Consider the following 24880-nt stretch of genomic DNA (forward strand, 5'->3'; position numbering starts at 1 on the left):
GGGGGGGGGGGTGTTTGGGGTCCAAATAGTCAGAAGGACCCTGGTCCGTCTGGAAAGGACTTTTTTTATAGGTGGGGTTTGCTGGGGAGTCCTAACTCGCTGAGGTCTCTTGCCAGACTTTTTTTTGCCCTAGATGGGAGGCGGCCATGACAGTCTAACAAACACTAGAAGGATAATTCCTTTGGAATTTTGGTACAGGGAGACCAAGTTGCATTTCAGTTCCTGCATCTCTACCATTCTCCTGTAACAGGGTAGGTATCCAGGAGTTTGGATTTAATGTCCTCTGGTACAGGTTGTAGCCTCAAATCTCAGGACCGAACCTGTGGCAGCTGCCCTAGCTGAAGCCTCCACAGCATCGTAGCTATATTTTATTGAATGACGGGCCACTTGAGAGGCAGTCCCAATCAGGGATGAGGCCAAAGACTTATTGGTCAGAGTCTGACATATCTGAAATAATTTTATAAAGTTGGGACAAGAGTTCCAAGGTCTACTTAGTCATGTGCTTGATTGCCTAACCTGTCCATATATCTGTTATCTTTGATAGAGGGAAGCAGGGTGGTGGAGAGAAGTAACCTAGAGGGCTCCTCAAAAGCCACATTGATGACAGAAGGCTCAACAGAAGGGGCTTTGAACAGGAACTTGGTGTCTTCAGGCACCTTGTAGAATGTCTGGTTTCTTAGGTGCTGGAGGCTGGGAGTCGGGGGCTTTACTGGAAGATGCACATACATCTAAGAAGGCAGGTAAGTACAGGAGATATGGCTGAGGGACTTGGGGAGTATCTACCTGAAGTAGTTCATAGTACCGCTTTTGAACTTCAGACATCTGACAACTATCCCATTTGAAATGTTCCCTCATCTTACCCAAGGTATTACTGAAGATAATTTCCTCCATTGAGGAGTCAGTACCATTGAAGTCCTCCTCCAGGAGAGCATAAACCAGCGAGGAGGGGGATCTGAGATGAGCACGCTAGGGACTAATCCTCTGAGGATTCTTTCTCCTTGGAAGAAACCTCTTCCCCAACCCTCTTCTGAGGAGAGGGAACCCAGTGTGTGGCTGGTACTGAAACCCCAGGAGGAGGCCTAAGACATAATGGCATTAAAAATACCCTGTGTAAAATGTTTTCTATCCTGAAGTGGATAAAAGGGAGGTGACAAATACTTAATTTGTCGTTTCTTAGCGGGTAGTTCAACTATGTAAGGTTGGAGGACCAGAAGTAGGTCTGTTTTCAATGATGTCAGAATCCACTTTCTCTCCAATACCTGGGAGATTCCCCCATATGGCCCTCGGTAATCACAAGTCTAGACTCCCGTGGACATCTGCACTGGATGACTGCAGTAATTCCAAGGATGTGGTATCATCCTGATCCCAGTCGACCTCCGCTATGGGCTCGGCTTGTGAATCAACAGTAGGGGCTGAAAGTTTCTCCAGGTTATCAACTGCCTCGGGAAATATGCCCACCGCAGGAGGTGCAGCTGAAGTTTCAGGCTTAGGCTTCTTGGTCTTTCACTTCACAAGCAATTCAGCCTCAGGCCCTCAGGAACCCTCCATAGTGCTTTTTGTGGGGAGTTTCAAGCATTGATTGTCAAAATAAATGGAAAGGGAAGCTAACCTACTCAAAGTTTTAGGCAAAGGTCTGGCAGACTGAACAATATTTAGGATCATGGAAAGACCCAAGGGGAAGCACTGCTGATGATTATGTGGAATCTGGCATCCACATCGACATTTGCCTTTCTTGGATGACATTAACTTTTTCATTGAGGTTAGGTTTAAAGAAAGGATTCCCCAATGAGGCACTTATCTGAGAAGATAACCACTTCGGTGAACAGTCCGTACATACAGGTGAAGCATCCTGACTGGCGGCAAAGAAGTTCTGACAATGGTGCATACACCACTTTTATGACCTATGTTTGACAGCAACCTACGTGTGACATACTAGCACCTATTAGTAAAATTCTTTTGTATACTGGCCAAAGTCGGGTTATTTCAGCAGGCAATTCCTTCATGTAAAGAATACTGCAATGGAATAGGACATAACAGGATCTTCCAAATGTTCGGCAAATGGGGACTAGTGAATAAGAACACTCCAACAAGGAATACAAGGTCGGTCCTCAATGCTCCAGTGGGAAACTTCAACACACTGCTGAGTTATTTGTTGACAAAAGTAGGAAAGTACAGGGTGTGTCCAATTTACCATAATTGTAGCTGTTATAGTACATCAATGCTGATGTAATAATCCTTGGGACTTCCTGCTGTGCTGAAGCCCATGATCGGCCTGATTCAGAGTTTCAGCATCATCCCAAGGAGACATTTTATGACATCTAGAGGAGGTATAAAAAAAGGAGTCAGTCAGCACCATCTTTAGGTTAAGCCGGGAAAGCAGTGATACCAGAGGACAGCATGACCTCCCAACTATCTGGTCTTGGTAGTGAATGCAAAGGGGAAGAAACAAAGGGAAGATTGGGATGAGCCAAATGGACAAGAAGCAAAACAGATAAGGTCTGTAATTTAGATGAGGGGTAGGAGGGACGGAATATGTACTGCTACACAAATATCTACAATTATGGTTAAGTGGGACACAACTGTACTATGTTCTTAGAAGTCAATGTTGCAATACTAATCCTTGGGAAGATTCCTAAAGCTGCTCCAAGGATGGAGGAGATGTAGTGGTTTTTGGAAATATTTGGAAGGACAGCAGAGGCAAACCCTGCCCTAGATGCCTGACTTAAGTTGTAATGTTTCGCGAAGGTGTGGACAGAACTCCAGGTGGCTGCCTCTGTGTGATTGTTTGGGCACTCCTTTGAGGAAGGCAGTGGTAGTTTCCCCATGCCTGGTGGAGCTGGCTCTACTATGCAGAGGCTTTCCATTGTATGTACACCAGAACCTGAGGCAGTTTACAATCCATTTTGAGATGGTTTGCGTTGAAACAGACCTGCCTGTTTTCCCTCTGTGCAAGATACCAACTGGTCAGACCTGCCTGTTTTCCTCTGTAAAAGATACCAACAACTGGTCTGCCTTGTCCACAGTCATGTTCCGTCAAGGTAGTACCTGATCTGTCTGTAGACATCAATGAGTGAAGGATTTTGTCTTGTTCTGTGGATCTGGCAAGAAAACTGGTATATGGATAGCCCGGTTTAAAGCAGAGTTCAGAAACTACCTTGGGTATAAACAAAGGGCTATTTCTAAGGATTACCCTGTCTTTGTGGAAGACTGTAATGGGCTCCTCACTCACGACAGCCTGCAGTTCAGGGACTCTTCTAGCTGAAGTCACAGATGTAAGAAAGGTGGTCTTCCAGGTGAGCATCTTGAGTGGAGCAAGTGTAGATGGTTCGAAGGGTGGTAAAATTACGTTTTGGAAAAGCTAACCCAAGTCCCATACAGGGATAGGGTCCCTCCTGGGAGGTCTTAAGTGCATCACTCCTCTCAGAAAAAGTAATGCAGGTGAAAAAAGCAGTGGAGTAGTCGGCAAGCACGCTGAAATTGCTGAAGTATGACCCTGTTCCAACAGGTGAGGCAAGTAAAGCAACACTACATTGATGTCTGCTTGAGCTGGAATAGTCTATTGACCGTGACACCCTACGAAGAATCTTTTACATACGATTGCTTTGTATTTGGCTTTGCCACCTTAGAAACAGATGACACCACCTTAGTGTAAGGCACCGGGGGGAGGGGGTTGTTATGGTCTAATCCTCCAGGCAGCTTGTGATCCCCTGATTTGTCAGAGGTCTGTGTCCTTCGGAAACTCATGAAACTTCACATCGCTGATTAAGAGTGGAGAAGACAAATTTTGTATGGCCAGAAAAGGGCTACCGGAATCATGCTGGATTGGACAGTCTTGGCTTGGAAGCAGAGGAGTTCTGGAAACACAAGCCGACTGTAGGACAGAGTATAAAATACACATGAAGCACATCAGACTGCATGGCTAGAAACAGCTGAAGATGGCACCAAAAGCCTTTCTTACATCCTGATGTTGATCATAAAATGTGTGTTGGCTTGGGATGATACTAAGAGTCTGGAAAATCGGGCTAGTCACTAGCTTCTGCATGGCAGGAAACTGCAAGGATTAGTACTGCAACATTGACTATGAAGAACATGTAGTGATTACAGTCTGTTAAAAGCAGTTAAGGGACTGACATTACTATGCATGTCAAGCCTGAAGCAACAACACTACATGCAATAGTATCATCAACTTTTCCAGAGCTGTAATGATATATCATAGTCCAGTTAGCCATTGAAACAACCTGAAACAAACTACAACAGCTCAAAATCACTGCTCTCTATGGAAATGGAGAGAATGAATAAATACAGAAAAGAGTGCATGCAAACAGAAGTTGCAAAGACAGACACTGGTAGCAGCAGCTAAAACATGTAATGAAATGTCACTACTTGTTCCAACAACTCATTTGATCATGACAGACAAAAAACCCAAACCAAACAGGTCATGGAAATCGGGATGTGACTTATGAAGATTTTTAACCACCTTTCCCATGACTTATCAGATATTTCCCATAGCCATGTGCATTATTGTTGAGATTACATACATCAGCAGCTTGTGCTCTACAATCATCTGTAGACAAAACCACTATAATTTAGTGTGCGCGAGCAACAAAGGGGAGATATCTTTCAGTTGCCACACTGCTGAAAATCATAAAACATTCACCGTTGCATCTAGATGTACCTTTGGACTGCACTGAAGGTATATGACATTAGGACAGCTGCTGACATGCACAAGAAGACTTGTGGTTTGCTGGAATTCACCACCATTGCTGGGTCAATATTACATCCAAGCTAGCAGCACACTATGCCAGAAAGGATATCTCTGGTTTTCAGAGTCCTCTGTTAGCAGCTTCAAGTCATGAGTACAGCTCTTTATCAAGTCGTCCAACTTTTTTTCCTCTAGATTCAGTTCATTCACTTCCCTTGAAAGACCACTGCAACGATTCAACATCCCAGTGTCTTCTTTTAGACTACAGCCACTGCAAAATATGCAACAAGTCAAAGCTCAGAATAATAAATAGAAACAATTCAACAAACGTAAAACATCTGAAAAATTAGTGTTTTATTTTGGTGGATTTTTGCACAAAATCAGATTACACAGAGGAAAGAAAATCACTAAGTTCAGTAGTTCTGGAATTCCATTCAAACAGTAAATACATATTACAACATATAGTCTTCAAAAAGATAAGTGCAAGACAGTTTAAACATTTGGGTGACCTGTGATGCTACAGTATTACCTGGTGCATCTTTGCATGTTTCTGCAAAGCACGCTCACAATTAAGACCACATCATCCAGTGTGCGCACTTCCTTGGTTAATAACAGGCAGTATTGTGTGAGGCAGAGGAAGAAAAGCACATGGGAGTTGAAAAAAAAAAAAAATGGAGAAGATGCAGAATTTCTGTTCTGACAGCCGATTTTACAGGTACACTTTCAAGTTAGAGACCGTTTTTATTTTGAAATGTATCAGATCACTCCAAACATGATGAAAACTATCAGAACAAACGTGATGAAAACTATGTTTTTTGTCATGGTAAACAGAAATGCACACCAACACAACTGGTAACCACTATTTTTCTTTTGCAAACACTTCAAAGCTGAGCAATCACCATTATGGTAAAGTATAAATTCCCCAAGCCAGTCTTTTACATTAGCACAGTCTCAGCGTACTTGCACTGTTTGGTTTTCCTTTGCTCCACTTCCTACACCCAAGATCTGCATTATGAAACTGTGACAAGTTGCCATTAATCTGGAAGTAAGCTAACAATAAATGTGCATGGCATGTTTAATACACTACTTTTAAATCAAAAGTTTTGACTTTAGTACTAAATTTCAAGACTTTGCAGCGTGTAAGCACATATGTGCTTTAACAACCAATAAAAGGTAAAGCAATTCACTGAACTTTTTAAAGAAAGTTACAGCACCCCTGCAGGAAAATTGAAAAAATAAATCATGTCAGGACAGTGTCCAGAAAGTACAGTTTTGTACCTACCATAAATGTAGATGTCCGATAGATATGCAACTGCAGTCCTTACATATGGGTTGTCCTGCCTCAGGCAGCCCTTCGGTCAGCCCGATTCCAAAGTCTGGGTCCGGCGTCGGCTGATGTCGCCTCTTCCCTGACGTCAGAGTGGCTGGGGTATAAAAGCATCAGGCGACGCCATCTTCTTCAGTGTTTCTTGCCCCAGATGCCAGGTGCCCTCCAAGGAAGGCTAAATTTAGTGAATGGATAAAAATTCCAGACATGCAAAACAGTAATACACAGATACACCATAACAGATATCCCCAGCCAATATGAAAAGGGGTGAGTGGACCCTAAAAAAGAGAATTACAGAGGGGTAGGAGGGAGGGAAAACCCGACTGCAGTTGCATATCTATCGGACATCTACATTTATGGTAGGTACAAAACTGTACTATGTCCTTCAAGAATGCAACTGCAGTCCTTACATATGGGTTGAATACTATAGCCAAGCTGGGGGTGGTAGTATCTAAGATAAGGATGGTGTAGCTAAAATGCCCTGCAGGACTGCAGAAGCAAAGCCTGCTCGGGATCTGGAATATAAAGGCAGGTTGTAATGTTTGGAAAATGTATGCACGGAGCTCCATGTAGCAGCTTCTAGAATGTCCTTTGTAGCCACCCCTCTTAGAAAAGCTGTGGAGGTGGCTGTCGCTCTGGTGGAGTGTGGCCTGATATTGGCTGGCACACCTTTTCCATGGAAAGAGTAGCAGAATCTGATGCAGTTTCCAATCCATTTTGAAATTGTTTGTTTGGAAATTGCCTTTCCTTGTACTCACAGCAGCGTAAGCTACAAATAACTGGTCAGACTTTCTGTTGGCCTTTGTTCTGTCCAAGTAGTAGCACAATTGCTTGTGTATGTCCAAAGTGTGCAGAAGCTTATCTCCTTTATTTTGAGGATTGGGAAAGAAAGTAGGCAGGCGAATTGCTTGATTTAAAGAAACCCTGGATATCACTTTTGGCATGAATGAAGGATTGGTTCTTAAAGAGACTCTGTCCTGATGGAAAATGAGAAATGGAGGTACTGCCATGAGGGCCTGTATTTCCGATACTCTTCTTGCTGAAGTGATTGCCAACAGGAAAACTGTTTTCCAGGAGAGAAATTGCAATTCTGAAGATGCTGCTGGCTCAAAAGGAGGAAGAGTTAATTTTTCCAAGACGAAGTTGAGGTCCCATGCAGGTACTGGTAGTTTTCTTGGAGGTTTAATATTCTTTATCCCTGTTAGAAACTGTCTTAGCAAAGGATGTGAAAACACAGGTGGATCACAGTTGTATTTTGCTGAAATTGCTGAAGCGTGTATTTTTATGGAAGAATATGAAAGGCCATTGTGAAGCATTTCTGCCAAGTATTCTAGTATCTGTGGGATGCTCATTACTGATGCATCCTGACCCTTGTTGGCATTCCAGATGTTGAATCTCTTCCATTTGGCTGAATAAGTTTTTCTGGTGGAAGGTCTGCGTGCTTCCAGTAAGATCTCTTGAACTTTTTTGGAGAGAGAGATATGGGGAGAAGTCATGGAACTCTCCAAGCTGTCAGTTGCAATGTTTGCAGGTTGGGGTGAACAGTCCTGTAATTGTGCTGAGTTATAAGCATAGGCCATTGAGGCAGGAGCCACGGCTTGGTGCGAGTTATGCTCCTTAGTAATGGACACCAGTGCTGTCTTGGCCAGTCTGGAGCTATCAAAATGCCTTTCGGTTGTTCTGCTTTGATCTTCAGTAACACCTTGGTCATTAATGGTAGAGGTGGAAATGCATAGATTGTTAGAGAATTCCAGCTGAAGGAGAGAGCATCCATTCTCCAGGCTTGAGGATGGTGTGTCCTTGAGCAGAACTTCTTCAGATGATTATTGAGGTGCGAGGCAAATAGATCTATGTCCGGCCTTCCCCATGCATGAGTTATTTGCGAAAAACGTCTGGATGCAACATCCATTCGTGCGGGTCCATAATGTTTCTGCTTAGACTGTCCGCCAGAACATTGTCCTTGCCTGGGACAAACTGGGATTGCAACTGTATGTTCAGTTTCAGGGACTTTTCCCAAAGAGTCATTGTTAGTCTACAGAGGGGTTAAGAATGGGTACCTCCTTGCTTGTTTATGTACCACATAACAGTGGTGTTGTCTGTCTTTATTAGCAGATGGCCTTGCTGAAGAAATTTTCCGAAGGCCTCGATTGCATGAATCACCGCCAACATCTCTTTTTGATTGATGTGCAGATGCAATTCTCGAGGTGTCCCATTGCCCTTGAATGCATCTGCCCTCCATGTGCGCCCCCCCATCCATGATCTGAGGCGTCTGATGTATTGGTTTGGCTTGCTTGAGGTTTGTTGAAAGACATGCCTTTGTCTGGCTTGCTTGTGCCCACCACAAAAATTCCTTTTGTAGACATGGAATGAGTGGAATAATTGCTTCCAAGTTGTGGCTGTGGTGAGACCATAAACTTTTTAGGTACCACTGTAGTTTTCTCATGTGTAGTCTTGCCAGTGGAATCAGAAGAATGCAAGATGCCATGAAACCCAGGGCCTGCAGGATTTTCCTTGCAGTCATCTGGGTGTGCTTTGCTAGGCTTTTGAAGTAATCTGTTAATTGTTCTTGTTTTTCTTCTGTGAGGAAAGCCATTTGTGAGATTGTGTCCAGTTTGGCTCCTAGAAAAATTATTTGTTGGGATGGCAGTAGTCTTGATTTTTGAATGTTGACTGTGTATCCCAAAGCCTGTAGTAAGTGAATGACATAGTCCAAGTGTCTTATCAAGGCTTGCTTGCTATCCGCTTGTATAAGGCAGTCGTCCAGGTAAGGATATATTTGTATCCCCTGAAGTCTGCAATGTGCAACTACTGATGCCAGGCATTTCGTGAATACTCTGGGTGCAGTAGATAAGCCAAAAGGCAATGCTGAGAATTGATAATGCTCTGACCCTGCAAGAAATCTGAGGTATCTTCTGCAGCTGTGTCTGATTGGGACATGCAGGTATGCCTCCTTGAGGTCCAGAGTAACCAGCCAAGACCCCTTGCCCAGCATGGGAAGAAGTTGCTGTAACGTCAGCATTTTGAATTTTGGCACAATGAGAAAAGTGTTTAGAGCGGACAAGTCCAGTATAGGCCTCCATTGCTTTTCTTGGAGCAAGGAACAGTCTTGAGTAGAATCCCTGGCCTTGTTCCTGAGGAGGAACCTTTTCTATTGCTTTGATCTGTAGTAGCTTTGAAACTTGTATGAGTGCCTCTGCCCTTTGATTTTGTGGCAGGTTTGGCATGCCTTGTCTTGTTGGTAAGGTATGGAAGTGGAACCTGTAACCCTTGTCTATTATGTCCAAAATCCATTTGTCCTTTGTAAAAACGTATAATAATTTTCCACCTAAAGGTGCTTTCTTTGAGCCTTGGTCAGCGGTGTCAAAGTCAAGTCATTGTGATTGTCCCTGCGGAGCAGTAGAAGTTCCTGCGCCACTTCTCTGATTAGTCGGTTGCCATTGGCGGCCCCTGTAGGAGCCTCAGTATTGCCCTCTACCTCGAGCACGCCTGTTTTTTCCCCTTTGGAACTTGTCAGCGTCTGGAAAGGACCAATTCTTCGAAGGCCAATTCCTACTGAACCTTGGTGGCTGAACCTGGAGGAAATCTTTGACTGTTTGCACTGATTTAGCCTTTTCCCTCAATTGATTTCAACACACCCTGTGCATTAGCACCAAATAGCTTGTCTTTTTCCAGAGGTGCATCTAGAAGCTTTACTTTAAAATGATCTGGTAATGTCTGTTCTTTCAACCAAGCATGTCTACGTATGACGGCCCCTGTCATAGCTGCCCTACATGAAGCTTCCAATGCATCATAACCACACTGAAGAAAATGATTGCTAACCTGCTGAGTATTATGAACCAAATCCTGCAATGCCTTTCGATCTAAAGGCTCAGGAGAGGCTAACTTTTTCTGCAAATCATCCATCAAGAAATCCTGATACTGAAACGTATGAAAAAGACAGTTAAATGCCCTCATGGCAAGGGTGGATGAGGTATAAACTTTTTTACCCCACCTCTCCAGGGACCTAGATTCCCTGTCTGCAGGCAAAGGATTTTTGGCCGTGGAAGTGGCCACTCCTTTGGGCCCCTGAGAAATAGTTTCTAGATCAACAGAGTGGGCCTTAAAGAGATGTTTATGAGTTTCAGGGAAGTACAGTTTTGTACCTACCATAAATGTAGATGTCCGATAGGAATGCATCTGCAGTCCTTACAAATGGGTTGTCCTGTCGTCAGGCAGCCCTTCGGTCGGCCGGATTCCAAAGTCTGGGTCCGGCTTCGGCTGGTGTCGCACTTCACCCGACGTCATCGCTGCAGTTTTTCGGGTATAAAGGCATCAGCCGACGCCATTTTCCTCAGTGTTTCTTGCCCCAGATGCCAGGAGCCCTCTTGGATGGCTAAATTTGGATAAATGCCAATGTCTCCAAATAGTAGAGAGCAAACACATAAAATAAGCATGTATGTACATATATACAAATACACCATAATAGATCCCCCCCAAGCTAGCTGAAGGATGGCAAATACCCTAGGAGTACCTCAGAGAAGAAGGTGGGTGGGTAATCCTGACTGCAGATGCATTCCTATCGGACATCTACATTTATGGTAGGTACAAAACTGTACTATGTCCTTCAAGGATGCATCTGCAGTCCTTACAAATGGGTAGAATACCATAGCTAAACAAGGGGAGGAGGAAAAGAGTAGAGATTATGGTGTAGCTAGGATCCCTTGCCAAACAGCAGTGGCAAAACCTGCTCGGGATCTAGAGTATAAAGGTAAATTGTAATGCTTGGCAAATGTATGCACGGAGGTCCAAGTAGCAGCCTCTATAATGTCCTTGGTAGCCACTCCTCGTAAGAAAGCTGTGGTAGTGGCTGTATCCCTTGTGGAGTGAGGCCTGATGTTCTCTGGAGTTTTCTTTCCATGGTAGGAGTAACAAAATCTAATGCAATTTCCAATCCATTTGGAGATTGTCTGTTTTGAAATTGGTTTTCCTTCCTTTCCTGTGGCATATGCTACCAGAAGCTGGTCAGTTTTTCTATTGGACTTAGTCCTGTCCAGGTAGTAGCGTAATTGTCTATGTACATCCAAGGTATGCAAGAGTCATTCTCCCCTGTTCTGTGGGTTTGGGAAGAATGTAGGTAGGTAGGTGGATAGCCTGATTTAATGACACTCTGGATACCACCTTAGGCATGAATGTAGGATTTGTTCTCATGGACACTATCTTGATGGAAGATCAGGAAGGGTTGCACTGCCATTAATGCCTGTAGTTCAGAGACCCTTCTTGCTGAAGTTATTGCCAGCAGGAAAGCAGTCTTCCAGGATAAGTATTGTAATTCTGCTGTTGCTGCTGGCTCGAAAGGGGGAAGTGTCAATTTTTCTAGCACAAAGTTCAAGTCCCATGCTGGCAATGGTGGTTTTCTGGGAGGTTTTACATTTTTAATTCCTCTCAGAAACTGTCTGAGCAGGGGATGAGAGAAGACAGGAGGATCCAAGCTGTATTCTGCTGAAATAGCTGATGCATGTATCTTGATGGAAGAATAGGACAGGCCTCTGTGTGGAAGAGCTCTGCCAAGTACTCCAGGATGTTGGCTATGTTTACCAGTGTCACATCTTCTCCCTTTGCAGTACTCCAAATGAGATATCTTTTCCATTTTGCTGCATAATTCTTTCTTGTTGAAGGTCTACGAGCCTCCATGATTATGTCTTTAACCCTTTGGGATAAATTTGGGTTAATTGCTGTTATGTAATGTTCCAGGCAGTTAGCTGCAGAGTTTTCAGGTTTGGATGCAGGATGTTGTAGTTGTTCTGTGTTAACAGAAATGGGATCAGGGGTAGTGTCCATATTTGTTCCCGAGACATGCTCCTCAGCAATGGGTACCAATGTTGTCTTGGCCAGTCTGGAGCTATCAGAATGATCCTTGGACGGTCATCTTTGATCTTCAGAAGCACCTTGTGCATCAAAGGAAGTGGTGGGAATGCGTATGCTGTCAGGTTTTTCCAACTGAAAGATAGGGAGTCCACCTTCCAAGCAAGTGGGTGGTACGTCCTTGTGCAGAATTTCTTTAGCTGGTGATTAAGTGGGGATGCAAACAAGTCTATTTGTGGTAATCCCCATTCTCTTGTGATGGCTTTGAAGATGTCCGGATGAAGCATCCATTCGTGGGCATCTGTGGTAGTTCTGCTTAATATGTCTGCTAGAATGTTCTCTTTTCCCGGTACAAAAATTGCTTGTAACTGAATGTTGTAGCTCAGGGCCACATCCCATAGGTCCAGTGCCAGCCGGCATAGAGGATATGAATGGGTGCCTCCCTGTTTGTTGATGTACCACATAACTGTGGTGTTGTCTGTCCTCATCAACTGACCTTCTTGGAGAAGTGGTCTGAATGACTGGATTGCCAATTTTACTGCCAGCATTTCCTTTAGATTTATGTGTAGGCGCAGCTGGTCTTGAGTCCATAAGCCTTGTATGCACTTGCCCAGCATGTGTGCCCCCCAACCGAGGTCTGAGGCATCTGTCGTGATGGTTTGGCTTGGTTGGCTGTTGCAGAAGGGCAATCCTGTGTTTGATTGACAGGCCTGAGCCCACCATAGGAACTCTTGTTTCAGGCATGGAATTATTGGAATTTTGGTTTCTAGGCTGTGCTTGTGTTGGGACCACAAATTCTTTAGGTACCACTGTAGCTTTCTCATATGCAGTCTGGCATGAGGGACCAGAATTATGCAGGATGCCATGAAGCCTAGAGCTTGCAGTACTTTTCTTGCAGTTAGATGGTTCTGCTTTGTTAATGCCAAGAAGTAGAGAGGTAGTTGCTCTTTCTTTTCTGCAGTTAGGAATGCCATTTGTTTTGATGTGTCCAGCTCTGCACCCAGAAAGGTTATTCTTTGGGATGGAATCGGCCTTGACTTTTTTATATTGACTGTATATCCCAAGGCTTGCAGCAGGTAAATGACTCTCTGTAAGTCTTCTGTTAGCTTGCTTTTGTTGTCCGCTTGTATCAGGCAGTCGTCCAGGTAGGGATAAATTTGGATCCCCTGAAGTCTGCAATGAGCAATTACTGATGCCAGGCATTTCGTGAACACTCTGGGCGCAGTAGATAAGCCAAAGGGCAATGCTGAAAATTGATAATGCTCTGATCCTGCAAGAAATCTGAGGTATCTTCTGCAAATTGGTCGTATGGGGACGTGCAGGTATGCCTCCTTGAGATCTAGAGTTACCAGCCAAGACTCCTTGCCCAGCATGGGAAGAAGCTGCTGTAGGGTCAGCATTTTGAATTTTGGAACAATAAGGAATGTGTTTAAAGCGGACAGGTCTAGAATGGGTCTCCATTTGTTTTCTTTTCTTGGTACCAGGAAGAGTCTGGAGTAAAATCCCTTTCCTTGCTCCATAGATGGTACCTTTTCCACAGCTCTCATTCTTAATAGCTGAGATATTTGCTTTAGAGCTTCTGTCCTTTGAGAAGGTGGTAGGTTTGGCATTCCTCTCTTCCCTGGTAGAGTATGGAAATGGAACCTGTAACCTTGGTCTATAGTTTGCAAAATCCATTTTTCCCTTGTGATGCAATGCCAGTTTTTTGAAAATAAGGTTAGCTTTCCGCCTAAGGGTGCTTCTAGTTGTTCCCTGGTAGGCGGTGCCACTGTCAAGTCACTGTGAGTTGTTGTAGTGGTGGGTGGCTGCGTCCGTGCCTCGCTTGTTGTTACCTTGCCACTGGCGTCCCCTGTAGGCACCCCTGGATTGGTTTCTGCCTCTAGAACGCCTATTCCTGCCTCTCTTGAGTCTTACAGGAGTCCGGAAAGGACCAATTCTTGGAGGGCCAGTTCCTGCTAAACCTTGGAGGTTGAACCTGTAAGAAATCTTTTACCGTTTGTACAGATTTCGCCTTCTCTTCCATCTTTTTTAGTACCTGCTGAGCAGGGGAACCAAATAAATTGACCTTGTCCATGGGTGCATCCAAAAGCTTGGATTTGACATGGTCTGGTAATGCCTGTTCTTTCAACCATGCATGTCTCCTGATAACTGTGCCAGTCATGGCTGATCTAAAGGAAGCCTCCAGTGCATCATAGCCACATTTTAAAGAATGGTTACTAACCTGCTGTATGTTATGTACCATTTCTTGAACATATTTTTTATCTAAAGATTCTTCAGAGGACAGTTTTTTAGTTAACTGGTCAAGCATAAACTCTTGATATTGAATCATATGAAACTGGCAATTCAAAGCCCTAGCTGACAAGGTAGCATAAGTGTAAACTTTTTTACCCCATCTCTCTAAGGACCTGGATTCCCTTTCAGAGGGGAGGGGGTTTTTAGTAGAAGTAGCTGCTACAGCTTTAGGGCCCTGGGAGATAGTCTCTGGATCTGCAAAAGGAGCCTTGTATAAATGGCGATGAGTGTCCGGGACCCTGTAGAACCTATCGGGCTTAGCAGGAGCCGGAGGCAATGAATCAGGAGCAGTGCAAGCATCATTAAATGCATCATCTACAACAGAAAGAACTGGAGGTATAGCTAAAGGCCTATGTTGTGGCAAATGTAGAAAGGTTCTAAGCCTTTTTCTGGAGTCTGAGAAATCTTGGCCCTGCCACTGAAATTGTTCCCTCATAGCATGCAAGGTTTCCCCAAAGGAAAATTCCTCAGGTGGAGAGGCTGAAGGAATGGACTCTTCCGCATCAGAGTCTTCGTAAGGAGAATAAGAAGCCTCAGGAGGGTCTGAGTGTTCTGAGTCATCAGAGGAATCATCAGTGGATACTGGTTCAGGGGGCTCTGCTCTAGGCCTCTTTTCTGGAGGTGGGAGAGAGGACCTGTCTGGATGAGGCTGGGATCCACGAATTAAAGAAATTAGATCCTCAGCCAAAGAAAGCATATGAGAGCTAGTGCTGGGCCTGTGTGAGGGGGGTTTGGCAGGCACAGTTTTTGAAGCTTTGGCTGCTTTAGCCCTGGCAAAGGCCTTAATAGACATGGCTGCAGGAGGCCTAGCAGCTCCACGTGCACGGGTTGAAATATCCAGGGGAATAGTGTCTGATAATTCCTGAGAAACCGCAACAGAAGGTTGGATTTCAGAAGCCGATTCTACCAGGTTAGAGGAGGCCTCGGTAGAAGGCATGGTTTCAGCTGAAGAAAGAACCGCTTGCTCGGTTTCGGCCGAAACAGAGACACTCGCGGTTTGCTTAATCGCGGTTTCGGCCGAAACCACGGACCGCGAGTGTCGGTCCTTTTCTTTTCGTTTTTTGGAAATTTGCGTTGTCGGAGGATCCGACGGCATAATATAGGCAAAACCAGAGCCGAAAATCTGTTCAGCAAACTCCGACCGACGTCTAAGCGTCCGTCGGTTAAAAGAAGCACAGGCTAGACAAGCTGCTACGTCGTGGTCTGGGCCTAAACAATGTATACAGTAGGAGTGGAAATCTTTATGAGGTATTTGTTTCCCACAAGATAAACAATTATTCACTTTCTCTGACATCGGCTGGCGCCACGCGGCAAGAAAGACTGAGGAAAATGGCGTCGGCTGATGCCTTTATACCCGAAAAACTGCAGCGATGACGTCGGGTGAAGTGCGACACCAGCCGAAGCCGGACCCAGACTTTGGAATCCGGCCGACCGAAGGGCTGCCTGACGACAGGACAACCCATTTGTAAGGACTGCAGATGCATCCTTGAAGGACATCCCTGTAATATCTGTCTGGCTTGACAGGAGGAGGAGGGAGAGAATCAGGAGAAGCACTGGAGTCTGCGAACACATCATCCAATACCTCTAACACAGGGGGTATAGCTAAAGGCCTGTGCTGGGGTAACTTAAAGAAGGTCCGAAGCCTTTTCCTGGAATCGGAGAAATCCTGGCCCTGCCACTGAACATGCTCTCTCATGGAATGGAGAATTTCCCCGAAATAAATATCCTCAGGAGGAGAGGCAGAGGGAATGGATTCATCAACATCAGAATCCTCGTAGGCCGGGAAGGTTTCTTCCTGGGAGTCTGAAAGGCCTGACTCACCAGAGGCTTCATGGCTTCATCTGAGGAAAGGGTATCTGCCTGCTCAACCCTAGGCCTTTTTCTTGAAGGCGGCTGAGAACCTCTGTCTGGATGAGCCTGAGAGCCCCTGATTAAAGAAATTAGATCTGCAGCTAAAGTCATGATCTGTTTATCAGAAGTGGGACCCTGTGAAAAAGATTTAGGAGGGTGAGACTTAACCTGGCTGGCAGCCTTAGCACGTGTGTAGGCCTTGATAGACAAACACAGGAGGCTTAGCTGCCCCAAGTGCTGGAGTAACTTTGTCCACCGGTATGGTGTCAGGCAAATCATGGGGTTCGGTTTCAGGAGGAAAATCAACAACCGGCACCGGGGTAGCCTCCGGGACCGAAGTGTGCGGTAAAGCGGTGTCGTCGGCCTGGAACGGCAGAGTTACCGCCTCCGAAGAGACCGATGCACTCGCGGTAGGCTTTAGCGAGGTGTCTGTGGAAGTCGCGGGCCGCGAATGTCGGTCCCGGTCCTTCCGTTTTTTGGAAATATGTGCTGTCGGTTGTTCCGACGGCATGAGATAGAAGTAATTTTCCCCAAAAAAAGTCTTCAGCAAATTCTGCCCGGCGCCTAAGTGTGCGCTTATTAAAGCAAGCGCAGGCAGCACAGGCCAAGACGTCGTGGTATGGGCCGAGGTAGGGAAGGCAGTAAGAATGGAAGTCCTTATGAGGTATTTGTTTACCACAAGACAAGCAATTATTAACTTTTGCAGTTTTATGTGACATCGGCTGAGGCAAGAAAAGGTTCCCCAATGGGGTACTTAGCTTTTTGATGACTTCGGATCTGAAAACACAGGAGCTGGCCGACCGGCACTTGCGAACTGCTTCTGCTTCGGGCACCGCGCGGCAAGAAAGACTGAAGATGACGTCGCCTGATGCTTTTATACCCCAGCCGCTCTGACGTCAGGGAAGAGGCGACATCAGCCGACGCCGGACCCAGACTTTGGAATCGGGCCGACCGAAGGGCTGCCTGAGGCAGGACAACCCATATGCAAGGACTGCAGTTGCATTCTTGAAGGACATCAGCACAACAGAAAAATGTAGGTATCCGCTAGAAACTACTTGTTGCACGCAAAGTACTTCATAAAAGCAAAGGCATGCAAGCACAGAAGTCACAACTCATCTGGCAGGGCATGCACTAAGCACTACATATGCAGTGGTCTTAAAAGCAAAGCAGCAATTTAATTTTAATTAGAATTTTATGACTAACATATGAAAATCTTTGGACCTTTTTAAACATTAGATGGTTTGAACATTACTGTTTCAGTAGAATTCCTGACAGTCTGGTCAGGCGCCCTAGTGTCAACTGTCATTGTGGCCTGCAAATTGCCAAGCTGACTGTCAGAGACCCAAGCACAAGTAGTCGTTCTGACCGAGGGCTGCAAATCCACTACCAGTGAAAATGGCACTCATATAAACTAGTGCGGTCAGAATTGTAGCTACTCTGTTCCTATCCGACCTGTGCATTTTAACAGTTGGAAGGTGTTTCTGCAGATACCACAGTGGGATGGGTACAGAAGTAAAGCCTTTTCTGATCTAGCTAGTACTTCAACCGTCTACATTGCTTAAAAAAACACAAATCCCTGAAAAATTATATATGCCTGAACATTAGGCTATGGACCCAGAACATGCAGTAGATATGTACACCTTTATGGGAAATCTGCCTTCCCTTGCCAGGACCCAACTTAAGCCCCCATCTCTCTATACCTCTCAACTCAATCTTGCAGCCTTTTACTACTTACACTAACTGAAAACAGCAACAGTTACGTTTTAATTACCAAACCAGTTCTGGTTTCTATAATACTATGATATAGTAATGTGCCTCATTTTTTCCTGTATTGTCATCTGCGGTTCACTCAACATTTTATACCTTTCATGCAACGTCTGTTACTGAAAATTTGTGCAATGATATAACTATGTAACTTTCTTTTTTTCTATGTACGATATCACTGTCATTTTTCTTGTTTACTGAATGTAACTGCATCAGTGTCTTGTGGGGTTTTTTTTTGGAGCTTTTCTCCTCGGGTCTCTACTGAAAACAGGCCTAGGCTCAGCTGGACTAACTCGGTTAACAAATGAAAAATAAAATAAAAGCCTTGCCTGAAGGGAAGCAGAGACTGGAAGATGAGCATCTTCAGTTGTGGTAGCTTAAATTTTACCACCATATACACTGGAAATACAAAGTTATCTTCCTTCAAGGAGGAATCCTTACTTGTAACCTATGCCAAACCCCTCTTGCATTTAATTTGTTCAAAAGGCCCCAGCACTGGAAGCTGAATGCATAGCTGCCTACCACTGAAACTATTCCACTGTTTTAAAAGTCCTAAGACCAATTCTTGGGATGCTCTGCCAACAAGGAACAGATAACACTGGGGGAGAGGCCTGAAAGGAATAGAAAAATCCCTATTAAGTCTGGCCTGGTGGCTCTCTCTATACTCCACTGACTTACCTTGTCTCTGTAAAGGAAGCACTAAAGACAATGGACTAAATGTCTGCAAGACACCACAGAATGCAGTTGACAGTTTGCTGTGGTGATCAGCAGGACATCTGTTGTATATTACTTGCGGTACTCCATCCAGATGGGCATGCTAAAGGGATGCCTCAATTTTCTGCGTCCAATGCAGAAGGCGCAGATGCCACTAACCAAAGACTGGATAACCATTTCAATAAATGACATGTCCTCAGGCCCCTGGAATACAGTTAATGTTCTTTTTCTCCCTAGGGTGCTTTTTGAAGCCCTTTTCCTATGGTCTCCCAATTTTCTTTTAGTAGCAAAACCCACACAAACCTCACAACCTACTAGAAATTACAACCCTGACAAAAAAAAGGCACTTAAGAGTGATGATCTTTACAGATATTTGTTACCCGCAATCACAAAGGTTCTTCAAGCTTGCACAAGATGCATCATAGGAGCTGGATACATTTTCAGAGTTGAAACTATTTTATTTTTATTTTATTTATTTATTTTACATTTGTTGACCGGGATGTCCATTTTCAGCAGAGGCCCGGGGAGAAATGCTCAAGGGTAAACAGTTATGTTAACAGCGATTACATAAGCAAACAATATAAACAAGTTCCACAGGTTGGAGTTGATCCTGGTTGAATCTGGATTAAATTACACAGCAACATGCTTAGATTGTACACATTCTAGAGGAGAGTTAGCCAGGCTTTATACAATGACATAGCCAGTTTAGTCCCAGATGTTGTTTGAGTCTACTTTTAAATTGACCTAGGGAGGAAAGGAAAGTAATATCAGCTGGAAGAGAGTTCCATGATCTACCTGCAGAGTTTGCAGTGTGCGTCACCGGCTGTGTTGTTAATTTTGCACACCTAAATTAGAGGTCTGTTAGACTACACACACAAAAAAAAATTCTCCAGTTTTAACAGAATCAAGCATTTCCACCATTATGGCTTACTTTGAACAGTATTTTAACTACAGCTGTGGGGCCAAGGGATGAAATTAGCAAATGTACACTGTAGACTTTCGCAAAAACTATATACGTGTGGGGAGAGGGGACTCCGCAGTGACTTGCAGCTTCTTATCCAAGATACAAGCTTGTACCCTTTTTTTTCCAAGAAAAATCTTTATTAAATCATGTATGACAAAGGCAATCTTACATTGACAACACAATGCCAGTTGCAAACCTACATTACAAACCATGCCGACACAACTGTGGCTGCAAACATTATATGTCACTTTTAATGTATCCGGTCACAGACAGAAACCACTGCATAGCTCATTCAAATCCCGCCTACTTTTAAACCTCATTCCTCATCTGCATGTATTGATCCCCACATTTCTCATTTTTTCCTATGTAATTTCCTCCTACCCTTTTCTAAAGATCCCAGTTCCAATTTTATCCATTACTATCTTTGCTACTTCTAGTAAAGTTGATTTAGGACTTGTTTCCATTTTCTAGTAATTGCTTTTTGGGAAGCCATCATAATCAAGGCCTTACTATATCTACGCAATTCAGATTCTTTATCGTAGCTCAAAAAAAAATTCCCTCCTTACTCCAATTTGCTCACCCAGCATCTCCAACAGAGCAGTGTGCAGGGAATCTTAGTTTGCCAACTCATTACTCTCTTGGAAAATATGTTCCCAACCTCTCTTCCCCATCGCACCTCCATTTGCTGTCTGAGGAGAAATTCTTTGAAGTTTGCTTGTGTTATAAAAATACCCCTGTATACACTTCCAGGCAAAGATACTAAATCTTTTAGATTTTGTTGCATATTTGGGGGACATGCATATACACCCCATTGTTTGTGAATTGCTTATCCAATCTCTTCCCATGTAGGACGCAGTCTGGGATGTTATCAGGTCCCATGGAGGCTGTATTTTCTGCCTTTGAGAGACCAATGATGACCTGATCCCTAGATGCAAGGAGAAGAGGGCAAGTACTGGGAATGTCCTGCTTTACTGATTGGGGGGGGGGGGGGGGGCAGCAGAGGGGTGAAATTTTCGCTGAATCTGTCAGCCAGCAAGATTGCTACATCTACGGCATTTGTATATGTGGTGTCCTTTACCACCAGTTCTGAACAGATCTGGGTGCTACCTTTAGGATTACAGACATGTGTGAAGAAGGCCTTATGATGGTCTCTAGTAGATGTGGCCAATTTGGACTTGAAGTTTGCTTTGGAGGATTTCACTAGTGCTCTTATTTGCTTGTTTAGGCTAAGGAGAGATTGCTTCCAATTGGGCTGCTCCTTCTTTGTCCCGGACAGCAATTTTTTTTTCTTTTGTTATAGAGTTTATTTATTGCAGATGTCCACCAGACAGGTTTATTCTTCCTTGCGGAGGATGATCTAGTGCTGTCAGGTATTCCTGATTCCATGCATCTATATAAATATTCGTATATTAATTTGGTAGTCTTGGACACTGGTTCCAGTTCCTGAAGAGGGAGAAGGGCCTGTGAAGGTGTTTATGCCATCCTTCAGGAGGCTGTAATCCGCTCTGGAGAAGTTTTTTTGACTGACCCTAGACAGAGAGGGGTCTGGGGGAAGATTGTGACTGAACGTTACCACTTTATGGTCAGATCTTACAAGAGATGATACTGCAGGGATGCTGCAGTGGTTACTCATGTTGGCAAATACCAAGTCCAAGATATCGCCTCTTGTGGGGGTATTGACTAGCTGTTCCAAAGCATTTGCATTGACGAAATAGAGTAATCTCTGGGCATTTGTGTTCGGACAAGGGTAGTTCTTCCAGTCTATGTTTGGTAGTTAAAGTCACCCATGATCAGGGTAAAGGGTTGAACCTTGATAGATTTTGGAGGTCTAGATAGGCAGTTTGGGCATCTTGGTTCAGATCTGGGGCTGGTAGCTAGCTATGATTTGTATAGGAGTCTTGTCAATAGTTAATTGCACCTGGAGAGTATACTGTGCGTTATAGTGTTTGACCAGCCTGGAGGTGTGCATGCCTAGACATTGAAACTCCACCTCCTTTGGCTTTACTACTCACAGTTTGGTGCCTGAATGTATGATAGGATGAGTAACCAAGGTAAGGCTGGGGTGCTCTCCGCAGCTTTGAACTAGTGCTGATCATTCATTTAAGAACCCACTATCTTTTTGCCTACACTCTAATATCAATCCCAGATATGGAAGACTGTCTTTAGCCTGCAGTCCAACTAGGTTCTTGGTGTCTTCCATTCTATTACCTTTCATTCTAGTCATTTGCTCCCAATACCTTGGTTCCTTTGTCAGTTTTCCTCAAATATACTCCTGCCCCCTCTCACCTGTTGTCCGCATCCCCAATTGCGGTCATCTCTATTGGCAGAATCTTTCTCCAGTCCTGTGTTGGCTTAGTTCTTAGAACATGTCTGCTAATTAATGAACATAATCTGTATGATTGTTCCAAAACCCCAGTATCTCCCTGTTATTTGAACCCCCTTTTCATTATCTCTTTTCACTTTGAATTATAGTTTTTTGCTTGTGCTATGTATAGGAGCCTTAACTGTGTTGCTCTGAAATACCCTTTCAGCTCAGGTAATCTCAATCCGCCCTGTTTTATTTCAGAATAAGCTTATCCTACTTCACTCTCGCAGCTTCCCCTCCCACATAAAATCCTTCAGGTCTTTAACTGCTATCCACAACTCCTCCTCTGGTTGATAAAAATATACCTGACCTGTGAACAACACCATTTTAACTGCTTGTATCTTACTATCGATATCCATACAACAGAGCTTTCATTTTCTCACTTTTTGTATCATCTTTTTTTTTAGTCTCTTCTCGCATATCGTTAGTTGCCATACCGCTATCATTTTTAATCCATACTCCTAAATACTTTTATCATGTCCCATTAAGTATGGCTATTGCTGAACTAATTTGTATATAGGAACAATTTACCGCTATTGCTTTTGTTTTAGCTTTATTCATTTTGTATTCTGAAAAGGTTTGAAACTATCTCAATATGTTCCACAGCACTGTAATGTCCCTTTCTGGTTTTGTCAAGTATAAGAATGTTTCTGCAAATACAGCCAGATTTTCTTGACTACCACACCAACTGTATCCTTGAATTTGAGCCTTTTCTTTGCCAATGGTTATAAATATAATGCAAATAAAGGGGAGAGAGGACACCCCTGCCTGGTTCCTCTGCCCAATAAGAGATTCAGAGGACCCCACTCTAATTTTCACATCTGATCCCTCATATATCCTCCCAATTTTATCAGGGAATGCAAATGCTTCCATTGCTCTGCTCATAAATTCCCATCTCACTCTGTCAAATGCTTTCTCTGCATCAAGACCCAACAGTGGTATTTTCTTGCATTCTGCTTCCCTCTGGATCATCACTGTTCAGTTAATGTCAAATATTTGCTTCCCTCCACAAAACCATAGTGATCCACATTTATCAATTTTGGGATCACTTCTGCCATTGTTTTAGTCAGTATAGAAACTTTTGAGTGTTGATGGAGAAGTACAGAGAAGGTCAGAAGGAGTTGTATTGTGTCTTTGTGGACTTAGAGAAAGCATATGACAGGGTACCTAGAGAGGAGTTTTGGTATTGTAGGAGGAAGTCGGGAGTGTCAGAGAAGTATGTAAGAGTACAGGATATGTATGAGGGTAGTGAGACAGCGGTGAGGTCTGCGGTGGGAGTGATGGATGCGTTTAAGGTGGGGGTGGGATTACATCAAGGATCAGCTCTGAGCCCTTTCTTATTTGCAATGGTGATGGACAGGTTGACAGACTAGATCAGACAGGAGTCCCCATGGACTATGACGTTTGCAGATGACATTGTGATCTGTAGTGAGAGTAGGGAACAGGTGGAGGAGACCCTGCAGAGGTGGAGATATGCTCTAGAGAGAAGAGGAATGAAGGTCTGCAGGACTAAGAATATATGTGCGTGAATGAGAGGGAGGATAGAGGCATGGTGAGGATGCAGGGAGTAGAGGTGGCGAAGGTGGATGAGTTTAAATACTTGGGATCAATAGTTCAGAGTAATGGTGAGTGTGGAAGAGAGGTGAAGAAGAGTACAGGCAGGATAGAGTGGGTGGAGAAGAGTGTCAGGAGTGATTTGTGACAGACTAGTATCAGTAAGAGTGAAAGGAAAGGTCTACAAGAGGGTAGTGAGACCAGCTATGTTATATGGCTTGGAGACGGTGACACTGACAAAAAGGCAGGAGTCAGAGCTGGGTGTGGCAGAGTTAAAGATATTAAGCTTTGCACTGGGTGTGACGAGGGTGGACAGGATTGGGTGGACAGGATTAAGAATAAGTATATTAGAGGGTCAGCCAGGTTGGAAGGTTTGGAGACAAAGCCAGAGAGGCAGGATTATGTTGGTTTGGACATGTACTGAGGAGGGATGCAGAGTATATTGGGAAAAAGATGCTAAGGATGAAGCTGCCAGGTAACAGGAAAAGAGGAAGGCCTAAGATAAGGTTTATGGATATGGTGAGAGGACATGCAGGTGGTTGATGTAACAGAACAAGATGCAGAGGAAAGGAAGAAATTGAAACAGATGATCCGTTGTGGCGACCCCTACTAACAGGAGCAGCCGAAAGAAGAAAACACTTTATAATCATGATTTAGTAATGAAATGGGCCTGTATGAAACTGGATCTGATGGATCTTCACCCTCTATGTATTACACCTACTACCGCTTTCTTCCAGGATGTTACTTCTCTTAAAATGCTGTTAAACAAAACGTTCCAGATCTTTCATTTTTCCCCGACTAACTTCCACAAGAATATCATCTATTCCTGGAGAATTTCCTGTAGATTGGTTATACATCGCCATTTTTATCTCATCTCCTCCTATCCTGTTAGTAATTGAGCCTCCCCTACCACTAATCTTGGCATATTCAATTCTTCCATAAACATTTCCATTTGTACCTTTTCTTGATTTCCATATTTCTCTGCTTTATACAGGCCCACAGAATTTCTAAAATAGTTTTAATACTTCTACAGGATCCCTTGTTATCTTCCTTGGTATAGGCTGCCTAAGCTTGGTAAACATCCTGTTGCCCAAGTCTTTGTGTTATAAGTTTTTGTGCTCTAGAATTATAAAACAGTTGCATAACAGCAATCTTTCTAAATGCAGGAGCATTACCAGGCTAATCATTTATTTTCCATTTTGCATTCTGCAGTTGCTTCTGTTCTTGTTCTGATTCCCCTTATTTTGCAATACTTTAAAGTTTGTCAGTCCCTCTACACAAACCTTACTTAACCATCTCTCTTATTTCCACCCTATTTTTAAATTCCACTTTAAATCGTACTTCCTAGCTTTATTTTCAGAAGTTTCTATCTTCTCTAATAGCTCTTGGATAATTTCCACTACCCATTCTTTAAATTTCTCTCTTCAGACAAGTGGGAAAGTGCCACTGTCTCACTTTTCCTCTGTTACTGCTCCTGTGTAATAAAGTGGGCTAAACTAGACAATT

General features: G+C 43.8%; 1 protein-coding gene across 1 annotated transcript in view; it reads right to left on the minus strand.

Moving 5' to 3' along the window:
- Positions 1-24880, minus strand: part of E2F3 (E2F transcription factor 3) — a 793515-nt gene that overhangs the window by 486914 nt on the left and 281721 nt on the right. The window contains exon 4 of the mRNA XM_044065766.1: positions 4815-4973. Coding sequence (XP_043921701.1) covers positions 4815-4973 — 159 coding nt within the window. The remainder of the gene's footprint in view (positions 1-4814; positions 4974-24880) is intronic.

The sequence above is a fragment of the Protopterus annectens genome, chromosome 3.part0 (assembly GCF_019279795.1).
Source record: "Protopterus annectens isolate FY-2018-M chromosome 3.part0, PAN1.0, whole genome shotgun sequence".
NCBI lineage: Eukaryota > Metazoa > Chordata > Ceratodontiformes > Protopteridae > Protopterus > Protopterus annectens.